General features: G+C 43.1%; 1 protein-coding gene across 2 annotated transcripts in view; it reads right to left on the reverse strand.

Annotated features, from left to right (window-relative positions):
- Positions 1 to 20,957, reverse strand: part of HSPBP1 (HSPA (Hsp70) binding protein 1) — a 448,201-nt gene that overhangs the window by 361,898 nt on the left and 65,346 nt on the right. For both annotated transcript variants that reach the window (XM_069638225.1, XM_069638217.1), the window contains exon 3: positions 5,314 to 5,521. In XM_069638225.1, the coding sequence (XP_069494326.1) occupies positions 5,314 to 5,521 (208 nt within the window). The remainder of the gene's footprint in view (positions 1 to 5,313; positions 5,522 to 20,957) is intronic.

Raw genomic sequence — 20,957 nt, forward strand, 5'->3', positions numbered from 1 at the left:
AAAGTGCGGAAAACTAAGGTATGGTGCATAGGAGATGTTTTTACGATCAATCACAGTTTGCTTAAAACCACATGACCGAAACGCTCAGCACAATAAACATTTTGAGCGCACTAATCCATTTTCTTTGAAAGAAAAAAATGGCTAAATATTTTCATAAACCAACAATGAGAAATATCTCCCCATAACAAACAGGCTTCTCAAAATCAAAAACTAAGAGGAGAAAACAAATGTTTCTGTTGTTAAGAACGGTGCCATTCTCAGTGATCTCACTACAGTAACATGTATTCAAGGTAAGTAGATCACAGAAAATAACCCTACCTCTGCCTTTTTCAGGTCTTCCCAGCAACTGCCTCATTTAAATCATGTGTCTATTCTACATGGTAATGCACAAGGATTTGACCACCTCATTCCATACTCAAGCCATGGAAGTCAAGGTAGCTAGCCTAACATCTTGGCAGAAGGGAACTACACCATACATCTCCACTTTTCACATAAAACATTTTTATCTCGGTCCACCAACATTCCTTGTCCTTCCCTGATCAACCATTACACCTTCACTACCCGGTTCACATAGTATACCTAATCTTGCTCTAGTAACAAGGCATTCTTACACTCCATCGATCTTCAAGTGACCAAAAATAGTGTGCCACCCTTAGAAGCCACCACTGGTACCCCTGCACAGTCCCCCAACATCACCAACCAAACACAACCTGCTTTCCGTCATAGCTCTCCTATGCACTTTTAATTTTGAGTCCATCCCACACTCTGCTGCATACTACAATTGTACTTGTACACCCAACCACGTGGACTACAATCATGCGTTGATTTTCCTCCTCCTCATCACCTAGGCTGGCACAGCCCCCAGAACACTACTATGAGAGGACCTAAGGGACCTCCCTCCTTCTGTCATGGCTTCTTTTCTGCTCATTTCTCATCTATCCAAATTGCTTTGCATTAGGTATTGTTCACCCACTCAACAGCTTCATTTGTTTCTAGATGGTAAATAGCGTTTCTCTTGTGTTTCACGCCACAACATTCCCAGGATTTCTTCATGTACCTGCTCATGAACTTGGGCTCGTTTTCTGTGAGGACTCTAGATGGGAAACCCTCACGGATGGAAATCTCTTACATTTCTGTACCATGGTTTTGGTGCTAGCCTCTCACACCACTTGCACTTTCAACCATTGAGAGTATACATCAAAACAATTACAAAGCATTCATCACTACGGCCCATGGCAACATGGCCCAATATTTCAATGACCAATTCCTCCCACACTCCCTTTGGAATGTTGTGGTGTTCATGGGGTTGTGTACATACTTTCAACTCCTTTCCAGAACGGTAATCCAGATTTCTCTATACACATTGGTCAAAGCATGGCAACCACAAATTTGACATTAAGTGCCTTGGCGTGGGATGTGCCTGTGACGCAGTGGATGATCGCCATGAGTTTTTCTCTCAAGCCAATTGGTATGCGGCCTTGCTGCTATGACAAAGCAGGTCACCCTCAACATTTAACTCATCTCTGAGCTCTCAGTATTCCTTCTGGGTTTTGAGTAAGCATTTGCCATTGGACCGTCCCTTTTCCACAAAGGATTTTACTACCACATGACACTCTTGCACACATTCTTGCACCCACTCCTGCTACCCTGTCAGCCCTTCCTAAGTCATGTGAACAAGACTTTCTATTCACCGCTGAATAAATGGCAGCCTCGACAGGCAGTCCAAATTGCAATTTTCCTTACCGGAAACATACAGATCTTTCAAATCCCAACGCTGCATGCAGGACACCAAATGGCTAGACATGTTGTCATTTTTTCTGGTCTTGAATATCAGTCATCGTCGGACGAGGGACATGAGACCCCTTCATCAGTGGCCGGTCTAAGGCTCCCGTTATTCAGGCCACCTATGAAACTCTTGCAACACCTAATAAAATGACCACACTTGTTACATTTCATGAAAGAAGACTTTCTCTCTGGGCAACTGCTGGCAATTACGGCTTGCTGCCACACCTAAATGTACTCTTTACTAGTCTTTTAATGTCTGTCTGTGTTGGCCACCTTCGAGCTGTTTCTGGGCTCACTTCTAGCCCCTTTCTTCACCACATCTACTTTCACAGGTCTTTGGCAGGGTCCTTCTTTCCAGCCATGTACAAGCGTGCATGCACGCCACTCAGTGTACAACCCTTTTTGCCAACTATATTACCTCGTTAAGCAGGGGGTCAACCTTTAGCCATAGCACCTCCCTTTATACTGTTGTTGGAGCAAAAAAAAACAAACTGATCTCTTAAATGCTCGTCCATAGTCTCACATAAACTGCAGGACAGGGCCAAGAGGCGAAGTGCTGTGACAATCCTCCACAGTCTCAAAAAAATAGCTTTCAGGTATGGTACTAGTCTTGACCTTAATGTGTAGATCCAGTTTCTTTAGAACAATTTTGAATTCATTCAGGGTGTCCAGCTCAGTTCATCCTCAGTTGGTTAGAGAGAATGTCATAGATACTCATATCACAAACAATGCATTAACAGGGATACCCACCTGTCCGAGTTCAAGGAGGACCCACATTTTGCTATTATACAGTGCCGTAGGAAGGCCCTTTTTCCACTCAGCACAGGTTATTTTCTTGGCAAGGAGGATGGCAGAAGGGTAGGACAAGGGCTTTGCATGTTGGGCAATAGAGATTGTGGTGAGAATGCTACTGCAGCCCTTTTCACTTGCATTTACATTTTTACTTATGATTAACCAGCACATCGTGCACACAAGCACTTATCGCCACAGCTCCTGCACACAATAACTCACTTGGGCATCCAATGAGGGCGCTAACATGCTCACAATTCATTCTTTTACGGGGGGAGGAGAGGATGCCCCGCCACAGGCGCCCACGTCCATTCTATGTGGCGATTCATGAGGATTCCATCACATTCTCATTCCATACTCAGGGCCTGGAAAGGCAGATAGCCAACAGCTTGGAAGGATGGAACTAAAACAGTTTTCTTAATAAAATTGCAAGATTTTTGCAATTTTTGCCCCACACATTCTTCCTTCAGAGCAAGAAAATAAATGTCTGTCTAATATCTCCCCAGCTTCTCCTTCTGTGGTTGTGATCAGCATGGATCATTTTCTTGCAGCCAACTCAACCGCTGAAGGAAACTGGAATGTGCGGGTCTGAAATTCCGAGACCTTGCTTGAAAGCTCTCAGGGTTCCTAAATCCCACATGAACATTATTATCTTGGTCGAGTCCCCATTTAAGCTAAAAGTTGGTTACGGGCTTACCGATCCCACCCAAAAACTTTGGGCATCGGGATTCTCGTGCGGATTCACCTGAGTCCAGCCATTGAGCCCAAAGGGATTAAAGGATGGTTTTTCGGGAGATTTCCCCAAGCACGTGAATTTGGAAACAGGTGAAAATAGAAGATGGACAGAACCACTCCCTCACCTTCAACCCAGACAAAACTCCTTAAAAACATTACTGGTATTCCCCAATACTTTATTTCTTATTTGATATTGTAATTTTCAAATTGTTCCTGCAGGCAGGGACGGACAGCTTGCAGCGCCACCTAGAACAATACCTAGTGTACAACAGTCAGAAAACTATAAATGTGTGCATCTTGCTTCAATAAGCAAACCAGGTGTGAGTTTTCAACTTTGCAATATGTAAAAGACCATTATAATCAAGAGAGCATTAGAGGTTAACAGTGAATATTTTTGCCTCAAAGAACAACTCAACTAATAGTGGTACGAATCCTCAAACGGGATTGTTAATTTTTTATTGATTTGGAGATTTTGTAAAGCGTCCACCATGCTGGTCATTAACATTCACAGGAACAACTATGTAATGGATAGAGCACAGGCTAAAGCCACTTCAAGAATTCTCACATTTTAAAAGCTGGTGTTTGTTACAAGCGGAATCTCATGTAAGACCTCTTTGAACAGGTGCAAGTATCTGTATTAGTTACCACAGACATGTATGAAATACATAATTTAATTCTTAAATAACTTTTGTTCTTTTAAAATGTTCAATTCTCTGTTGCATTATTTGGCTGTTGTGATAAAGTGCCATCACAACGCTGCAGAGAACACCTATGTGTGAAGTCTGGTTTTAACCGACAACAGCGATGTCATCTGGCTCGCAATACCAAGGGTGGTGAAAAAAGCCCTGGGAGTGAAGAGGGTTGAGTTGGGTCCGAGTCTCTGTCTGTGTGTAGAGGAGAAGTTGTGTCTAATGTGTTGTCTGAGCTAGGTATAACATTGGTGAGGCGAGAGGTAAGTTTAAACTGACAGGGTAGCGGGAAGGAGGAGGAGAGAAACTCTTACTGGAGCAGAAGCAACTGGAGCACTGCAGGTAGCCAGCAGGAACAGGGCATGAGAGAGAGAGAGGCATGGCCCACTGTGGCAAGTGATACTGCCAGAAGGAGTTATAATGTGAGAAAAAAGAAGAGCAGAGTTAGTGACGAAAGAGCAAGTAACGGAGAGCCTGCAGACATGTGCCCAAGGTGGGCATAGGAGAACGTCAAAGAGGAAAACGGAGAAAGCAGGAGACAAGCCAACCATCGGGTCCATAAAAGAAAAGCATTCAATCCAAGGACTAACGTTGAAACCTGAGACCTACAGCCGGGAGCACATCGGAAGGGAAAAGTGAATTAAACTTGCCAAAGTGACAAGCATTGCTGAAAGCTAGAACTCAACACAATGACTTCCTTGAGTAAGTTGACAAAGCTACACGGACCAGAAACAGTGCATTGTGGGACTCGGCATGAGAGTTCGCTAAGTGCACTACAAACTCCATACTTAAAAGAAACTTTGCATCCTCAAGCTCAAGACTATACGTTTCTGGATCCAACTATGAAAAGTCACCCTAACAATGCTCCAAATAAAACATTTTTCCCTCACTATACATAATTTTGGAAATGGAGAAATTAATTGCATTGTGAACACTGGAGTCAGAATTCCTCAAAAGATGCACTGAGATATTCATTGCAAGTTGGATACCACAATCAGAGCTCCCCAAACACCAGAGAAAGACATCTAAAGGCCTTGCCTGTAAGCTGGACAATATTCAGAACGTCTCGAGCATTGAGGATGTGGTTACAGACAAGTCACTCAACTCAAGCCCAGAGAAAAGGGTTAATCCAGGCAACATTATATAGCAAATCGATAAACTAAGTTCTATGCAACTTTATTTTCTGATGTCAGTTTTTATATCAGATTTATCACACTGTACAAAACACAACTGGTTAACTTATGCCAAGATAACAACATTAATTTAAATACATTGCACCAAGGTTTGTCCAAAGCCACAGCAGTGGGTGACCTACCAGCAGCGTTGTCAAGATTTTCACAGAGGTCTGCCAACATTTCCAGAGCCCGTTCCTTCCTTTCCTCTTCCTCCTGCTGTTCCTCTGCGTCTTCATCTCCTCCTCCAGTCACCCTCTGCAGATGAGCAAGACAATCCTTCATCTGCTGCACCTCATCCACTTGTCCCTGGAAGGCAGTGCTCATGGCTTCCTGAAGCCACTTTCTTCTCTAAAGAGTGGGGGAAAAGAAGAGGTCCTTCGTCAGCCTGTGATGAACGCAGCACACAAGACATATACATCGTGGTGGAGTGCAGCTGAGAAAATGGCTGTGGAACGGGTTATGTTAGTTCAGATACCTATTCTTTTTATGATAACATGAACAAAACAAAATAATATCACTTACGACCCAACTATCATGTGTTGCATCTTTTCACAAGCTCTCCTGTTATCAATTGAGGGTGATGCAGCACCCAAAAAGAGAAATTATTAATAATGAGAACGAGAAGTGAGATTATGAGAAAAATGCACCTAAACCAACGATAAGGGGTACAATGTCTAGTCACAAAAAGCTTTTGACACCAACTGTCATTCACATTTGAAAGTCAGTTTAATAGTAAGGGGGATTTGACTGAAGTTTCTAAACCAGCTTGGTGAAAGATAACTCAAAATCTGAGCAGAAAGGTATTCAGGGGCAAGCAAGTTGGCACATTTATAAACAAGACATGCAAGTTGGATTAACACCAGACGATGAACATAAAGCAACGGTAGGATGTTCTCGCTGTGAAAACTTTTTTTGGACAGTCCAAATAGCATTTTATGTGTCCTTTAAATTGTACAAAACAAAAGAAATGATGGCTGGAAGGTTTGGAATTCATCTGAACTCTGACAACTGCTTTGGGTAACTCCACAGACCACTGTTCTACAGTCTGTCAAGCCATTACAGAAAGGGGAATACCATATGCACATCAGGCTTTGTCCCACCCCAAAAGGGTAAAAAAAGCCTAAACTGCTTGGCTACATCCCTTTTGCACAAGACCACAAGCAACCCAAGACATGCTTCAGCCTCTTCAGTGAGGTGTAACTTGGGTCTCTAGGCCCTGCGGGCTCAGGACCCATGTCTGGGCATACCCATTAATCTTGCTGTGACTTAGACAAAATAAAAGAGCTGATGGCTGGAAGGAATAGAATGAAACGACATATTGTCAGGTGGCCCAGAGAAGGATTAAAGGGAGACCGTATGGCGGGTTATCTACCTTAGTAGCCATTGATATTCCCTCAGAGGAATGCTCCCTTGAAGTCTTTAATCAAAATTAATTGGGGGTTGAAATTCAATTGGAAGCCCAACATAGAATCTTATTAATCAACATTTATGATCCTCCTGGCGATGAATGTACATTGGGAAAACAAACAAGTGTACACAAATACGTTGCTAGTAGGTTTGTTGAGGATAGGAATGTTGATCTAATAATAGCAAGTGATCTTAATGCCAGGATTGTGTTAGATAATGTCTCCTGCAAAATGTATATTCGCATGGGTAATAATACTTTGAAAGATCGAAAGTGGAAAGTTTTTCTCCAGGAGATGGACCTAAAATAATCAATGGAGTAGGAAATATGGCTCATACATGGTCTAAAGATCAGTATTGTTCCACGTTGGACTATATATTGGCTAATATACATGTATTCCAACAAGTTCAAGCCAGTTTCAATGAGTTTAGCAACCATGCCATAATAAACACTCGATTGGCCCTGGGTGCTAATAAAATGCGATATAGAGACAGGGTTGGTGCCTTAAAGGTGAATTCTGAAGGCACCAGACTAGGATGGTCAGATAAAAACCTTGAAAAGGTGTCAAAATGGAGTAGAGATCTGAGAAGTGAATATAAATACATGGAAACATTTGAGGAGATAGTAATGTGGATCTCTTCGTGTATGTACGGTTTTATGCCTATGGGCAAAATGGCAGCCATGAAAGTAGGGTCCAAAACGGGTAAACCTTAAAATAATAGCAGTAGAAAAGAAAAAAGAAAAAAAAAAGGAAGGCTCACGCTATCAGAGCTATAGATTGTTTGAAACTGAATCCAGAAGTTGTTTATATTAGAAAGAGAAAAATAAGTAGCGCGTACCATAACTGGAGAAAGCGGTACACCAGATCTGAAAATAATGCAACATGGCAAAGCATGATTAGAATCTTGATTGACGGCGACTCCAGAAAAATGTGGGCCAAATATAAAACAGTGACTGGAGGTTCCCGGGAGATACTCATCTGTAATATTGATGAGGCTACTTGGGAAACCTTTTTGATTAACAAATTTGATGGCAATGAGTTCCCTTTGGAAATTAGACCATTACCTGAATTAAAGTTAAGTGATATTAAAGCGATCATTAAAAGAATGAAATCCTCAAGGGCTCCCGGCCCAGATGGTCTTTGCAATATGATAATTAAAGACAACCCCGAGTTCTGGGCAGATATGCTTTTGACGTGGTTTCATAAGATAAAAGCTACTGGGATTGTACCCGCATCCTGCTTTTGATGTTGTTTCATAAGATAACAGCTACTGGGATTGAACCGGAATCCTGGAGAACATCTCATACTATTCCAGTATTTAAGAAAAGCTCCAGAATTCTTGCTGGTGACAGACGTCACCAACAAGGTATTCTCTACGTTAATCCTTAAAGAAATTAACTTATGGATAGCAAAAAACAATATATACAGTCTATATCAAACTGGCGTTAGAAGGGGTTACTCGACAAATACGAATATCTTAATTACAAATCTGTTGATTGAGAAAGCAAATATAAAGAAAGATATGCCTTTATATATCCTTTATTTATCCTATTTGCCTACTTTTCTTTGGCCTTTGATATCACAGACAGAACCTTATTATGGCATAAATGCAGAAAATGGGCATGCCTGATCATCTTTTGTAGGCCTTTAAAATGATAAGAATAAAACGTCAAGAGTACGGATAAATAATTGTGCTAATCTCTAAACAGATCCCCATCAGAAAGGGAGACAGGGTTGGGCTTTGGCGCGAACCCGGTTTAACCTGATTTTTGCTGATTTTGGTAGGATCTTTGTCGATGAATGCAACGCTTTTCCTAACATAGGAGATAAGTTTGGCTAGGTCGGATATGCGGACGCTCTTATTATTATGGATAATACATATATTGGTATCGTAAGAAGTGCATTGGAAGTGTGCAAATATGCAGAAAGTAACTGTTAAAGATTGTTCTAACGAAGACCCAATTTATGGCGGTGGGGCATAAGCGCTCTGGGTAGAAAGTATATTGAGTGTCAGCTTGGGCCTATTATCAGAACTGAATGCTATAGATATTTGGGATTTGATCTCTTCTCTGAAAATAAGAGAAATTTCATTGTACAACAAAATAAAGTTAAGGCACTGTCCAGTATGGCTGCCATTAGGATTCTTTCAAAACAAACAGCAGGGTATTCGTTATCTGCATAATAAGTAAAAACTCTCTGCTGCTTTTCTTTACTGTCTGGAAACATCTGCTGATGAGAGGGGAGAATGGGCAGACCGCTTGGAGGGGGTGATATGGACGAAAGATTTGTGACCAACTAACTATACACCAATGGCTGCGATACGCCTAGAACTAGGATTGATCTCCCTGGTGACGCTGTTTGAGATAGAGGAAAATTGTTTATAAGGATTATGTATGCCAATGCTCAATCCTTAATATCAATTATGAAAAGTGCGTTGATAGAAAGGAAATGAGACGCGTTACAGAGGTTTAGAAAGAGGTGAGAAATATTTTGAAAATATAGGATGTGTCCTCACTGGGAAGAAGGGCAAGGTGCCCTACTTAAATCCTTTAAGAGCTGCGCTGACAAGTGGGACTGGGTTTCTAGTCATGAAAAGATAGGGAGTATGAATTCCCTTAGTACCTTTGCTAAGGTCTACTGTATATCTAAAGACCCCCAGACCTATCTTAAGATATTACCTTTGTGCGACTAAATAGGCTTACGGTTCTGGAAATCACTGGAGCATGGATAGGGTTACCAGTTGAAAAAAGAACGTGCAGAATATGGAACGATGAGAAATGTATCAAAACAGCACGACATGTACTTCTTGTTCAATGAAAGCTGCGTATGAATGCCATCTGAATAAGTATGTTAACTATCCAGAGGATATTACTAGGGAAGTATTTTGGATGAGGAGTCTGTTATGCTACAATGAAGGACTGACTATAGTTATTACTCAGGTCTGGAAGGTAGTAGAAAAATATCTCTTACGTTTTGAGGCTGATGTTAAATTGGTTGAGAATCTAGAAGATGGAAAGCAGGCAAACGCAAGATAGTAGATTAGGATGCCATTATTTACTTGATATGCTAATATAATGAATGACATTTTCTATAGTGTTTTTTTTACTGAAGTAACCATATTACTGAGAATCTGTATATTGTCTGTTACGAAGTGTATATTTTATGATTGTTGATTTCTGACTGCCGAAATTTGATTTGCTGTTTTTTTTGCCGATGCTTTTATCATTTATGAGTAAAAGTTTATATTTGAACTATATACACAATAAATACATTTTTAAAAAAATGATATGATATGGCATTTATAACGTGCCTATACACAAGTGTTTCAAGGCGACGAGGCAAGGGAGGGGAAACAGAGGGAAGACAGACAACGATCCGGTGACATTGAGATCGCGCAAGTGCAGGGGAGGGGGGAAGGAGAGAAGTGTGGGGGAAAAGGAGGGGACAGTGCAGTACATAGGATAACAGTAAAATAAAGACAATAATAAAAACAATAAATAAAAGTACGGCCAGCTGGTGGCAAGAGCATGGGTAAGTGCAGACACCAGGTGTCGAGTGCAAGTAAGGGCTGTAGGGATACAGAAACAGTCCCAGAGTGCAATGGTTGCAGAGGGGGCAGTGCAGGTGTGCAACTGGCGGGGAGGGGACCTGGGCCCGAGATCAGAGGGTAGTCAGGTAACCAGTGACTTTTCAGATCCAGCCAGGCGGTCAGCAGGGGAGAGGAGGAGAGAAAGAATCAAAGAGGAAGGTCTTGAGGTGCTTCCGGAACCAAGATGGTTCTCCTCAGGTTTCAGAGGCAGGGAGGCTGTTCCAGAAGGAGGCCCCAGCAGAGTAAAGAGATCTACTACCAACCCGCTGCTTAGAGAAGCAACTAATCCTGAGGGAGTTGGGGCAGATGAGCAAAGAGCTCGAGAAGGAAGATATTTAGGAAGAGAGTTGAAGGTATTGAGGTCCCAGGCCCCAAAAGGCCGTGTGGACAATTGAGAGGGTTTTAAACTTAACCCTCGCCGTCACTGGGAGCCAGTGTAGAGATTTCAGTCCTGGAGAGATACGATCCCTGGGCTTGAGGCCAAGGACAAGTTTGGCAGTCCTGTTTTGGATGAGTTGCAGAGGGCGGAGAGTAGAGGCAGGCAGATTTAGAAAGGCTGTTGCAGTAGTCCAGCCTAGAGAGAACCAGAGCTCTGGAGACAGTAAGCTTCTGGGGGAAGGAGAGGAAAGGAAGAATACCTTTGAGGAGGTGCAGCTGGTAGAGTGACTTCTTAGAGACGTCAGAGATGTGAGGAGAGAAGACAAGTGTGGGCTCGAAGATGACCCAGAGGTTTTTAGGCCCACAGCTGGGAGCAGGAAGAGGGACAAGAGAGGCCGGCCAGACGGTCACAGGAAAGGAGGGAGCAGGTGTGTCGATGAGGACCATCTCGGTCTTACTGGCATTAAGGCAGAGATTGTTGGCGACAGACCACTCCTGGATGGCGGACAGACAGTCAGAGATGAGATAAGGAGAAGAGGTAGTTGAAGGGAGCCTGAAAATAAGCCGAGTGTCATCTGCATAGCACTGAAAGTTGGGGCAGAGAGCGGCAATGCAGTGGGCAAGAAGTGCCAGGTATTGGTTGAACAACTAGGGAGAGAGGTTAGACCCCTTGGGAACTGCACAGGTAAAGATAGAGGACAGGAAGGACCCAGGTTGGACCCGATAGGGTCGATCTGAGAGGAAGGTCAGCCAAGCCAGGGCATGATCAGTGATACCCAGGTTATCACAGAGACGGTTGAGCCGGATGGCATGGTTGACCGTGTCAAAGGCAGAAGAGAGATCAAGATAGATAAGGACCCAGGGGGTGTTGGAATAGAGGTTGGAGAGCAGGTCTTCACAGATGTTCAGGAGAGCAGTTTCCGTGCTTCTGGCAGCTGTGAAGCTAGACTGATGGTGATGGAGACGACCAACAGAGTCGGACTGAAGATTAAGCTGGGAGATGGCCAGCTTTTCCAGGGGTTTGCCCAAGAAAGGAGTGATGGAGATTGGACGATAGTTAGCCGGGCAGGAAGGGACAGCAGAGGGTTTCTTAAGAAGGTGCACAAGGGAGTGCTTCGGGGGGAGGGGGAAGACTCCAGTGGCAAAGGAGTGGTTGCAGAAATCAGTCAGAAAAGGAGCCAAGGTGTCAAAGTGGTCCTTGATGGTTTTGGAGGAACAGGGGTGAACCTGTTTTGGCAAGACTTTCATAGATCGGACTTGTCTAGAAACCTTGTCTGAGGAGAACAGGGGAAAGGCAGAGAAGGAGGGAGAAGAGGCGGCCGAAGAAGGGCCAGAGGAAGAGCAGGGAGTAGAGGGAGGACGGGGAGAGGAGGAGAGAGAGGACAGGATGTGCTGAGTTTTTTAGATGAAATGAGAAGCCAGGGCCGTGCAGAGGGCCTGGGAGGGGACCAGAGAGGTAGAGACTGCAGCAGGATTGGACAGCTTCTTCCAGATTTTCAAGTGTTTGGCCGAGTTATCAGATGCTGCAGAGACACAGGCTTGGATGAGGCCTACCTTCTTGGTGCAGACAGAGCCGGTATTGCTTTTGGGGCAGGCGGTAGGCCAGTTTGTCAGAGGGTGTACCAGAAGCACACCATTTCCTCTCAGCCACCCTGCACTTGCGATTAAGGGTGACGATGTCCGAGTCGTACCAAGAGTTGCACTTGGCTTTGGGCTTCAAGCAAATCCTCATGACAGGGGCAAGGACATCGAGAGTATCAGATATAGCAGAGCGGAGCATGAAAGGGCTGTGTCAGGGTATGAGTCAGCCAAAGAGGGAGGGAGGGGTGAGAAAGTGGCAGCGCAAGTTACAATTGACACACGCTTCATGGGTCGGATAACCGAGAAGGTAGGTGGCAGTGCTGGAGTTGGCTTGGCTGAAGGGTAGAGGGTGAGCTGGGAGGAAAGGAGAAAGTGATCACTCCGGGAGAGAGGAGTGGCGAGAGGGATCGAAACGGGAAGGTCTGAAGAGAACAGAATATCCAGAGTGAGTCGGGCCAGAGGTGAGGGGGGAGAAAAGAGAGAGAGAAAGAGAGGGGTTGCAAAATGTGCTATATTTGGGAGATCCCTTAGGTTGCACACTGTGGGACATATTTACCCACTCAGCAGTACTTCACCACATCACCAAACTGCATTCCAGCAGAACCAGCAAAATGGCTGCACTGGCACCTCTGAGCACCATTGCCTCACACCAAAACTGTGTTTTGCAACGACAAAAAGATGGCTGCACCACCTTGCGAAGCACATAGTGGGCAGGATGGAAAAAGGGAATATTTCATCTGTTTCTCATAAAACTACTTTTATTAATAAGGCCTTGCAATGCCCATCCATATCCACATTGTGCTTCAGCAGATGAAAGCATGATCCCTGAATGACAAGCTCTGTGCCTCCCAAATCTGAGAAAAGCAACAAAAGCTTTACTTCAGCTGCACGGAAAAACGCTTAAACGCTTAAACTTTTGCTACAAAATGTCAAAAATCTCTGCTTGAAAATAAATTGTAGCTTTCTGTGCACATGTGAATTTCATGGAGACCTTCGCCTTGTACAGACTGTTGTGTAAAAGAAGCTGGCTACAGCTACAGAACCGTATTGGGAAGTCAGATGGAAAAAACAAATTTTAAAAGGAAAATGCTAGCAGCGGTCACCACATGTCAAAAATGGGATTTTGCAAACCAAAGAAGAAAATGCCTGTTTTAAAAAGTACTATGTTGAACAAAAACTTATCCTTGCCTAGCAATGTGAAATGGGATTGTGCTGTGAAATACATGTATGAGATGGTTTTATTCAGCAGGTTTTCATCTAATTCAGAGCAAAAATAAATAAAATAAATTAAACTGCATTGGCAAACTGGGAGAAACCAGTCCAAGACAGGTTTCTGTTTGGGGGAGATGTTAGCAACAGAAGGCCTTTCACAGTAGATACTAACACACAAGTGATAATTGCTACCTTTCCAGACTTTGGTCTGTGCTCCAGTCTCTTACAATGGAACTTCTGGGACACCAACCTGTGAAGTCATAAACCTTCAATCAAACTGGAAACCCCCCTCCACAATGGGCTGAACTGACAGTTGGGGGGGCAGCTGAAGAGAAAAAAATGGTTCCAGTGAAGGACAAAGGATGTCCATTTGTTTCAAAGACTATTTTTAAAATAAAACTTATAAGACTTATCTTTGCAACAGGACTTCACAAAAATGTGAACGTTATACAGTTTAAATATGATTTTCATGGCTTTCAAATAAGATATCTTGGCTGTCAATAGCATGGATGGGACACGAACACCAGAAGAATGTGATCAGGGGGAAGGCCATATGATGGAATGTTAAAAATTAACAGAAACAGGCCCCACGATAGTATATACACACCTAAAGTTATAGAATTTTAGGCCAAATGTTTCACATTAAAAATGACCAAAGATTATTAGAAGGGCAAAACAATGTTGTACTGACTGCAGAGTTAGACTGGAATGTTCTGCATAAAATATGTAACCTGCTTAAGTAATTTGTTAAGATGCTCCAACTATAAAAATGTGCCCTTTAAGGCAAAACTGGATTTTGGCAAAAAAAAAACGGTGGGATGCTTTTCACCTCATAAAATGCAACCTCATAAACCGAGACTCCTCCTCGACGAGGCAATTAACTTAGGCTGTCCTATCCGCTTCTTGGGGTAGGTAAAGCTCAGTTCTGCCTACCTATAATTCTGTGATGTCACCAGGTTCTATATAAGGGGTGCTTGACAGAACTCTACACACACACTCTTCCTGAATTTCCTGCGTTGGCGTTCCTGATCTTCCACATTCATCTTGCCAGACTCCAGATCCCACTGAAAAGCCAGAGCATAGCTGATCCTATCCCAGCAAGGCCTCAATCCTGAAACCCACAAAAAGTCCCAGTACCAAATGGGAGAAGCAGTGTTATTTTTTTGGGAAGCATCCTGAAACCAGCCTGGCTTTTGCCCCCTAACTGCATGCCCGCTGCCACCCTGCCATCTGGTGACCAGAATTGCCCAGCGGTTTGCTGTAAGGCGCGCCCGCCGTGTGGTGACCAGACCCAGTTGGCTGTTCCAAAATTCCAAACCCAAACGTGGAAAGTATCTCCTCATCCCAGAGAAACACTTAGTCTCCCCATCTTGACCCTTTTGTCTTTATTCCACTCTCTAAGCAATCCTATTCATACCCTGATAACTTGAATAGACTGTTAGAATTCTCTGTGCACTCTATTCTTGTTTTCTAGTGTTAGCGCAATTCTTTCATTCATCTTCTCGAGTAACCCCTTTGTCATATTTTGAGTAATCAAACTAATTTCCACTTAAAGGATAGTTCCGGGACTTTTTTTTTTATTGTCCCTACGGTTCGGCCATGTGTTTTTAAGCATAAATCGGTAGATCGTAGAAAACTTTCCTATGGACCTTACCCGACTTTTCGTCCATTAACGCACTCGAAATCAGCCGCCATTTTCTGATAATCCTATCATTTCCCCCCATCGACCTGGCTCACCTGCGTTTGCGGCACTAAATCAAATCCCCCGCCCCTGAAACAGACTTTATCAAAACATTCATATTCCCCGCCTCTCTCTGTGACGTTTCTGTGCTGCGTAGGCAAACGCGCCAAGGCGTCTTCTACGCGACTCCACACAAAACCCGGAAACCAACACAGATTAGCTCACAACACAGAGCGCCACAATTCGGAATATGAAAGTGTACTTTTAAATCAAACCGCTAGATTGTAAATTTGGTAAAGTACATTTATTTGACATCAAATGTTTAGAGAATATTCAGCGATTTGCATTTTTATTTGCTCACGTTCCAAAAAGTTCGTTTTGAGGCACGCGATGTTCCTTTGCTGTACACAGGGTCTTAGATCATCTCACAATACAGCGCCACAATTCGGAATATGAAACTGTGGTTTAAAAGCAAACGGCAAGATTGTCCATTTGGCAAAGTACATTTATTGGACATCAAATGTTTAGAGAATATTCTGCGATTTGCATTTTTCTTTGCCCTCGATCCAAAATAGTTCGTCTTGAGGCAAGCGATGTTCGTATGCAGTACACAAGGTTGTTGGTTTAAGATAAAATAAGCTCTTCGGTCGCACTGATAATCGCATGGCTGTTCCAACAACGAGGCACTAGGCCACCACAACGGTCTGTATGTTGCATCTAGCCGTTAGTACCGCGTAAGGGCATACTTGTACTTGGCGATCGTCCCATAAAATGGTCAGGGTGGTAACGTTGTTCACGCGGAGAAGCAACTGGCGGTTGAAGAAGCCACCCGCCGGTGTCTGGTACTCGTGACACATACAATAATGAAGGATGTACCGGTTTTAAAAACATAAAAAATGAAATTAGTCTCACCATCAGATCTTTATTAAAATTATTCATTTTATATATTAGGTCGGGAAATTATTTCATAGCTAGGACAGTGCAACTGGGTATTATACGTCAAGGGGGGGCTGTAGGATACTGAGACAGTCCCCCAGTGCAGGGGTTGACAGGGAGGCAGTGCAGGTGGAGAGTGGAAGGGCCCAGGACCGAGGTCGCAGACAGTGGACCAGTTGTAGCAGGGGAGAGAGAAAGCAGAAGCAAAGAGGAAGGTTTTGAGGTGCTTCCGTAAAAGGAGATGGTTCTCCTCAAGATAGTGCGCGGTACAAAACAATCTGCCACATAGAACGAACAAGTACAACTTAACCCGTCTTTAAAGCTACTGTATAGTAATTAAATTGCGGTATAAACTCATCTAAAGAGTTACTTACATTATATTTGCATTTTCCATTGTGTCTGTGCGTAGGGCAGCCCCGAAATACCACTCCTTCTATGCCGACGTTATTTCTTCTAATGAACGAACATTAAATGGCTATTGTTTCTGAAATTTTATTCATTATTGTTTCTTACGTTATTGCACCACACCCCCAAAAAGAAGTCTTTCGGGATGGTCCCGGCCTGTCAAGGTCAAATAACAATAGAACCTTATACTGAGTCGTGGGCCATTCCGGCACCCGAGCAAAAAATCAAAGCAGCTGACCTTCACTTTGAACGAGCACACATTCCTAGTTAGCTACATTCAGTGCAAGGCCATCTCACAGGACTTGAAATTTACACTCCATCTTTGCATTTTGTCTGCGTGCTTTGCAGCCCCAGAGAACCATAAATACGGAGACATTCTATATTTTTTGAAAAATGATTTATATTACTGTTTGGTTTAATTTAATGCGCAAATGAACAAGGTTGGATAGACACATTGCATGTACACTGAGCAATCACTTTTATTTACACAATACATAGATACACATATTCAATGGGCCTGCGACATGAGGAGACTCGAGAGCAAAGTCACAGGTGACACCCGGGTGGTTCGCACTACTGCACGGTGAAGGGAGGGGCAAGGGTGGAGAGACACATTGCATGTACACTGAGCAATCACTTTTATTTACACATTACATAGCTACACATATTCAATGGGCCTGCGACATGAGGAGACTCGAGAGAACAGACAATCAAATTACAATCATTTAAACCGTGATGTGTATTTCTCAATGAGCTCTTCTTTAGGTGGACATGGAACAGAGGCAATGTTGGGTGGCAATGCAGTTGTCCCCTGCACAGGTTCGTTCACAACTCCATGTATGTGCCTATCTAGGACATCAACAATAAGTCTCTCAATAAAGTCATATTGCATATCCTCAAACACTGGTTTGATAACCCATTGTTTACTTCTTTTTGTGAAGGCCTTATTGTAGCGAAGCGTCCCTAAAGTTCCGGTCGTCCTACTTTGTTGACGGCCAACATTATGGTTATGTGCCAAGACCGCTAGAAGAGTCCGATTTATCATGCCCTCCATGCCAAAATGCAATCGTTTTGGCCTGTACTTTAGGCACATATTGTGGAACACCTCCAAATCTCCTGTGTGGCAGAATTCCGTGAGTCCCCTCAAATCTCTTGTTATAGTTTTATCAAATACAATCTTTTCAATGGCTTTGTGAGTGGGTGATGAAGGAATCAACCACTTCTTCTTCCGTGCCTCCTCTTTGGACAAATGGCCATGTTCACAATTGTGGAAATGTTAGTTTGTGGTCCAGCGGTGAACGTTGCTACAGTGTAACATTACTGACCGCCATTTTTCCAGTAGAATTTCCAACGACCCTCTACATGTTTTTGAGCTCCACCAAAGATGGTTGCTGATTGACTTGGACCACTGTGAAATACCTTGCATATCTTTTTTTACCTGCAGCCGACATTTTTTTATTGATTGTTTTTGCAAGATGCCAAACGTCAAATTGGTGATTTATATTTTTGTACTCTTCTCGCATTGTCTTGGCAATTGAAACATGTCTGTCCGTGGCTATCAGGTCGATCACCATTCACCGCGATTGTAGTTCTTGCAATGATGCTACAAAGCCAACTTTCTCCATGGCCACTGAGGATGTACTTTGTGACACCTGCACGACCACCGAACTCACAATATTCTTACTTTCCATGTCCTGAAAGTGGTAGGTGCTGTACTTGGCTGAAAATCCTGGGCTGTCGCACTGTCCATCACCGGCTAGCCTGAACCGTTTGCCCGCGAATGTACTATCAATAGACATTTTTTCCATTCTCCAAGCTTCGCTAATGGCTGGAAATAGATAATCGGTTTGGTATTTGTAGAACTGAGTTTTCGCAATGAAATGGATTCCCACAAACTGAAAGAAAGACTCTAATTTTTTAAAACTTGAACCACTAAAAAGTGCAGCCGCTGCACAAAGTAGATTGCCTGCTGGCAGTTGCCCCAGCATGGGTTGTGCAGACCATGAGAAAGGATGATATTTTGTACAGGTGGCATGTATTTTAAGGTTAGTGCCTCGAATTGCACGAGTCACATTAATCAATGGCTCCCCACATACTTCCCCACCAACCGAATGCCCACATTTCATCCGAATAATAATATCAATCAAACAACTATCGAATACAATGAATTTGGCCTCTTTCCTTATACCGTCACTCTGCATCCCAGCTGGTTCGGCCTGTAACGTTGAGGACATGTCACTCACATGAAAGGTAGAATCTCTGATATCGTCTTCCGCTATGTTCAGTGATATTGATGGTGTTTCATTGTCGTCCACTTCATTCTCTTCCATTGCAACATCTGTTCCTTCTCCGGCGATGGGTGAATAAAACAATTTCTTCAACTTTCTCGCGGTCTTAGTTTTTGCGGGTGTGGATTCTGTGAATTGATCTCCGACTGCATCCGAACTACCAGGAGGACATTCACTATCAATGGCTGGATGTGGTATAGCTCCGTTGTCAATCACTTCATATTCTTCCCATTGGCACGATGCATCTCCAGTCTCAAGTCCCTGCCAAAAGGTTTGACAAGCAACATCTCTCGTTCGCTTCACTGTCTGTGTAGATCTAGTTCGTACACCCACTCGCAACTAGAGGACAGATTGGAAAAGGGATGTTCAGTTTAAACACAACTTAACAGTATTGAACTATTAACAGTGAAAAACAACATAATATAGTGACCAGGACACTAACCTTCTTTTGCTTTCTTTTCTTTGAAACTTTCTTGCCTCGAACTTCAACATCGGGACACTGTTGCTCCGACTCGTGTGTGCATGTCTCCACTTCCTCTTGCGCTGCAACGACTATATTTTCATGATAAGCACATCCATCACGCACTGACGCTCCATCGACTCCCTGAAACATAGAACTTTCATTAGTATGTATAATAATATTGAAAACACAAAATGTACTTGGGGACCAATATCCACGTACATCTCAATAGCAAAACACGAATGAACGCTTTGTGTAGAACATTCAAACGACAATTATTCACGCATTGTTGATCTAGTTAGATGGAACTGTCAAGATCCATACCTCGGGCTCCTCATAGACTTCCATTGATGATATTATTGAAGATGATGCTTCAGTAACTCGCTGAAACACAGTCATTGCATTAGTATGGTTTTCTATTTTGTTAAAAAGAACATACACTTTGTGCAGGCGTCAACGGCTCATCTAAATAGACCTGCACAAATGATCAGTTGTCTAAAATAAATAATGGATATCTAACTATGATTCGATTTGCTCGATCATTGGAAGTGTCACCACCCAGAGATCTGCATCAACTACTAGGGGTGATGTTCTTGTAGAAGAAGCTCTGTCATCTCCCTGAAACATAGTACTTGCGTTAATAAAGAAGGAAGTATAGCGGATGTAATCACGTCATATGATTTCGCTTGATCGAACTGTCAGTATCCATACCTCGAAATGCATAAGAACATCAAGGGACATCAAGGGACGATGTAACTGCGGTGCACACTTCTGCAAGCTGTTGCGCCGACCCGTAACTGCATGCTCCCCCTTCTTCTTGGACTAATGCTCCATCGACTCCCTGAAACATAGGACTTTCATTAGTAATGAACACAAAATTGAAAAAAGAAGGCACATAGGAGGGCGACGACAGAAGGACATATCAATGGCTAAAAACGAAAGAAACATTGTGTGTAACAATCACGCTACAAGAATGCAAGATCTGATGATCTCCATCGATGGAACTGTCCGGAAACGTACCTCGAGCATCTGAGTGACATCAACGGTTGTCGTCAATGCGTTGGACTCCTCAGCATCTCCCTGAAAGACAGTACTTGCATTATTTTGGATAACAATAATTATAACTGAAAACAAAGACTAGAGGACGAGTACAAGGGTGTACCATTAGGTAAAATAATCACACGATAAATTAAAACTATTGATTTACATGCCTAAAACAAGTCAGTGGCAGAATAGCTAAGTAAGATTACCCGATAGGCGCTTGAAGTGGCTGATGACTGCAATAACGACACGGATGGAGAATCTTCCGCCTTCATATTGAGTGGATACATAAATGAGGAAATTATTGTTAGCTAATGCTACACACTACTGCAAGGCCGAGAGAAAAATACGTAAACTTGACTCACCAGTGGACGAATAGAGTGGGAATAGCGGTTGAGAGCAATTTTCGCTTCGCTCGCGGTGTGTTCTTCTTTATTAGCAATGATGTGGAGTACATGTCAGAGGTAAAGTGCCTGCTGCAGATGCGGTATCGATCACCCCTCTTGTCCGCAAAGACTTCTAGGACTCTACTTTCAAGCTCAGACGGTGGATATCCGCAATATCGGACCCATTCTCTTATCTGATCTATTGTCTTAGGGAAAACATGCATTATAGTACCTTCAGATTTACTATGAGTCTTCGAAGGGCAACCGCCAATGGAACAGGCAGGCATTGTGGAAAGTTCTGAAAAGTAAAGATCAACAATTCTCTATGAATACCAATGTGTTAAAAAATTAAATGACACATAAAAGGTCCAATGCAAGGTTCGTTTTGGTTCTTGGAACTATACACGTTATTCACATGCGG

Source organism: Ambystoma mexicanum, chromosome 1q (assembly GCF_040938575.1).
Source record: "Ambystoma mexicanum isolate Mex_15411 chromosome 1q, UKY_AmexF1_1, whole genome shotgun sequence".
Taxonomy (NCBI): domain Eukaryota; kingdom Metazoa; phylum Chordata; class Amphibia; order Caudata; family Ambystomatidae; genus Ambystoma; species Ambystoma mexicanum.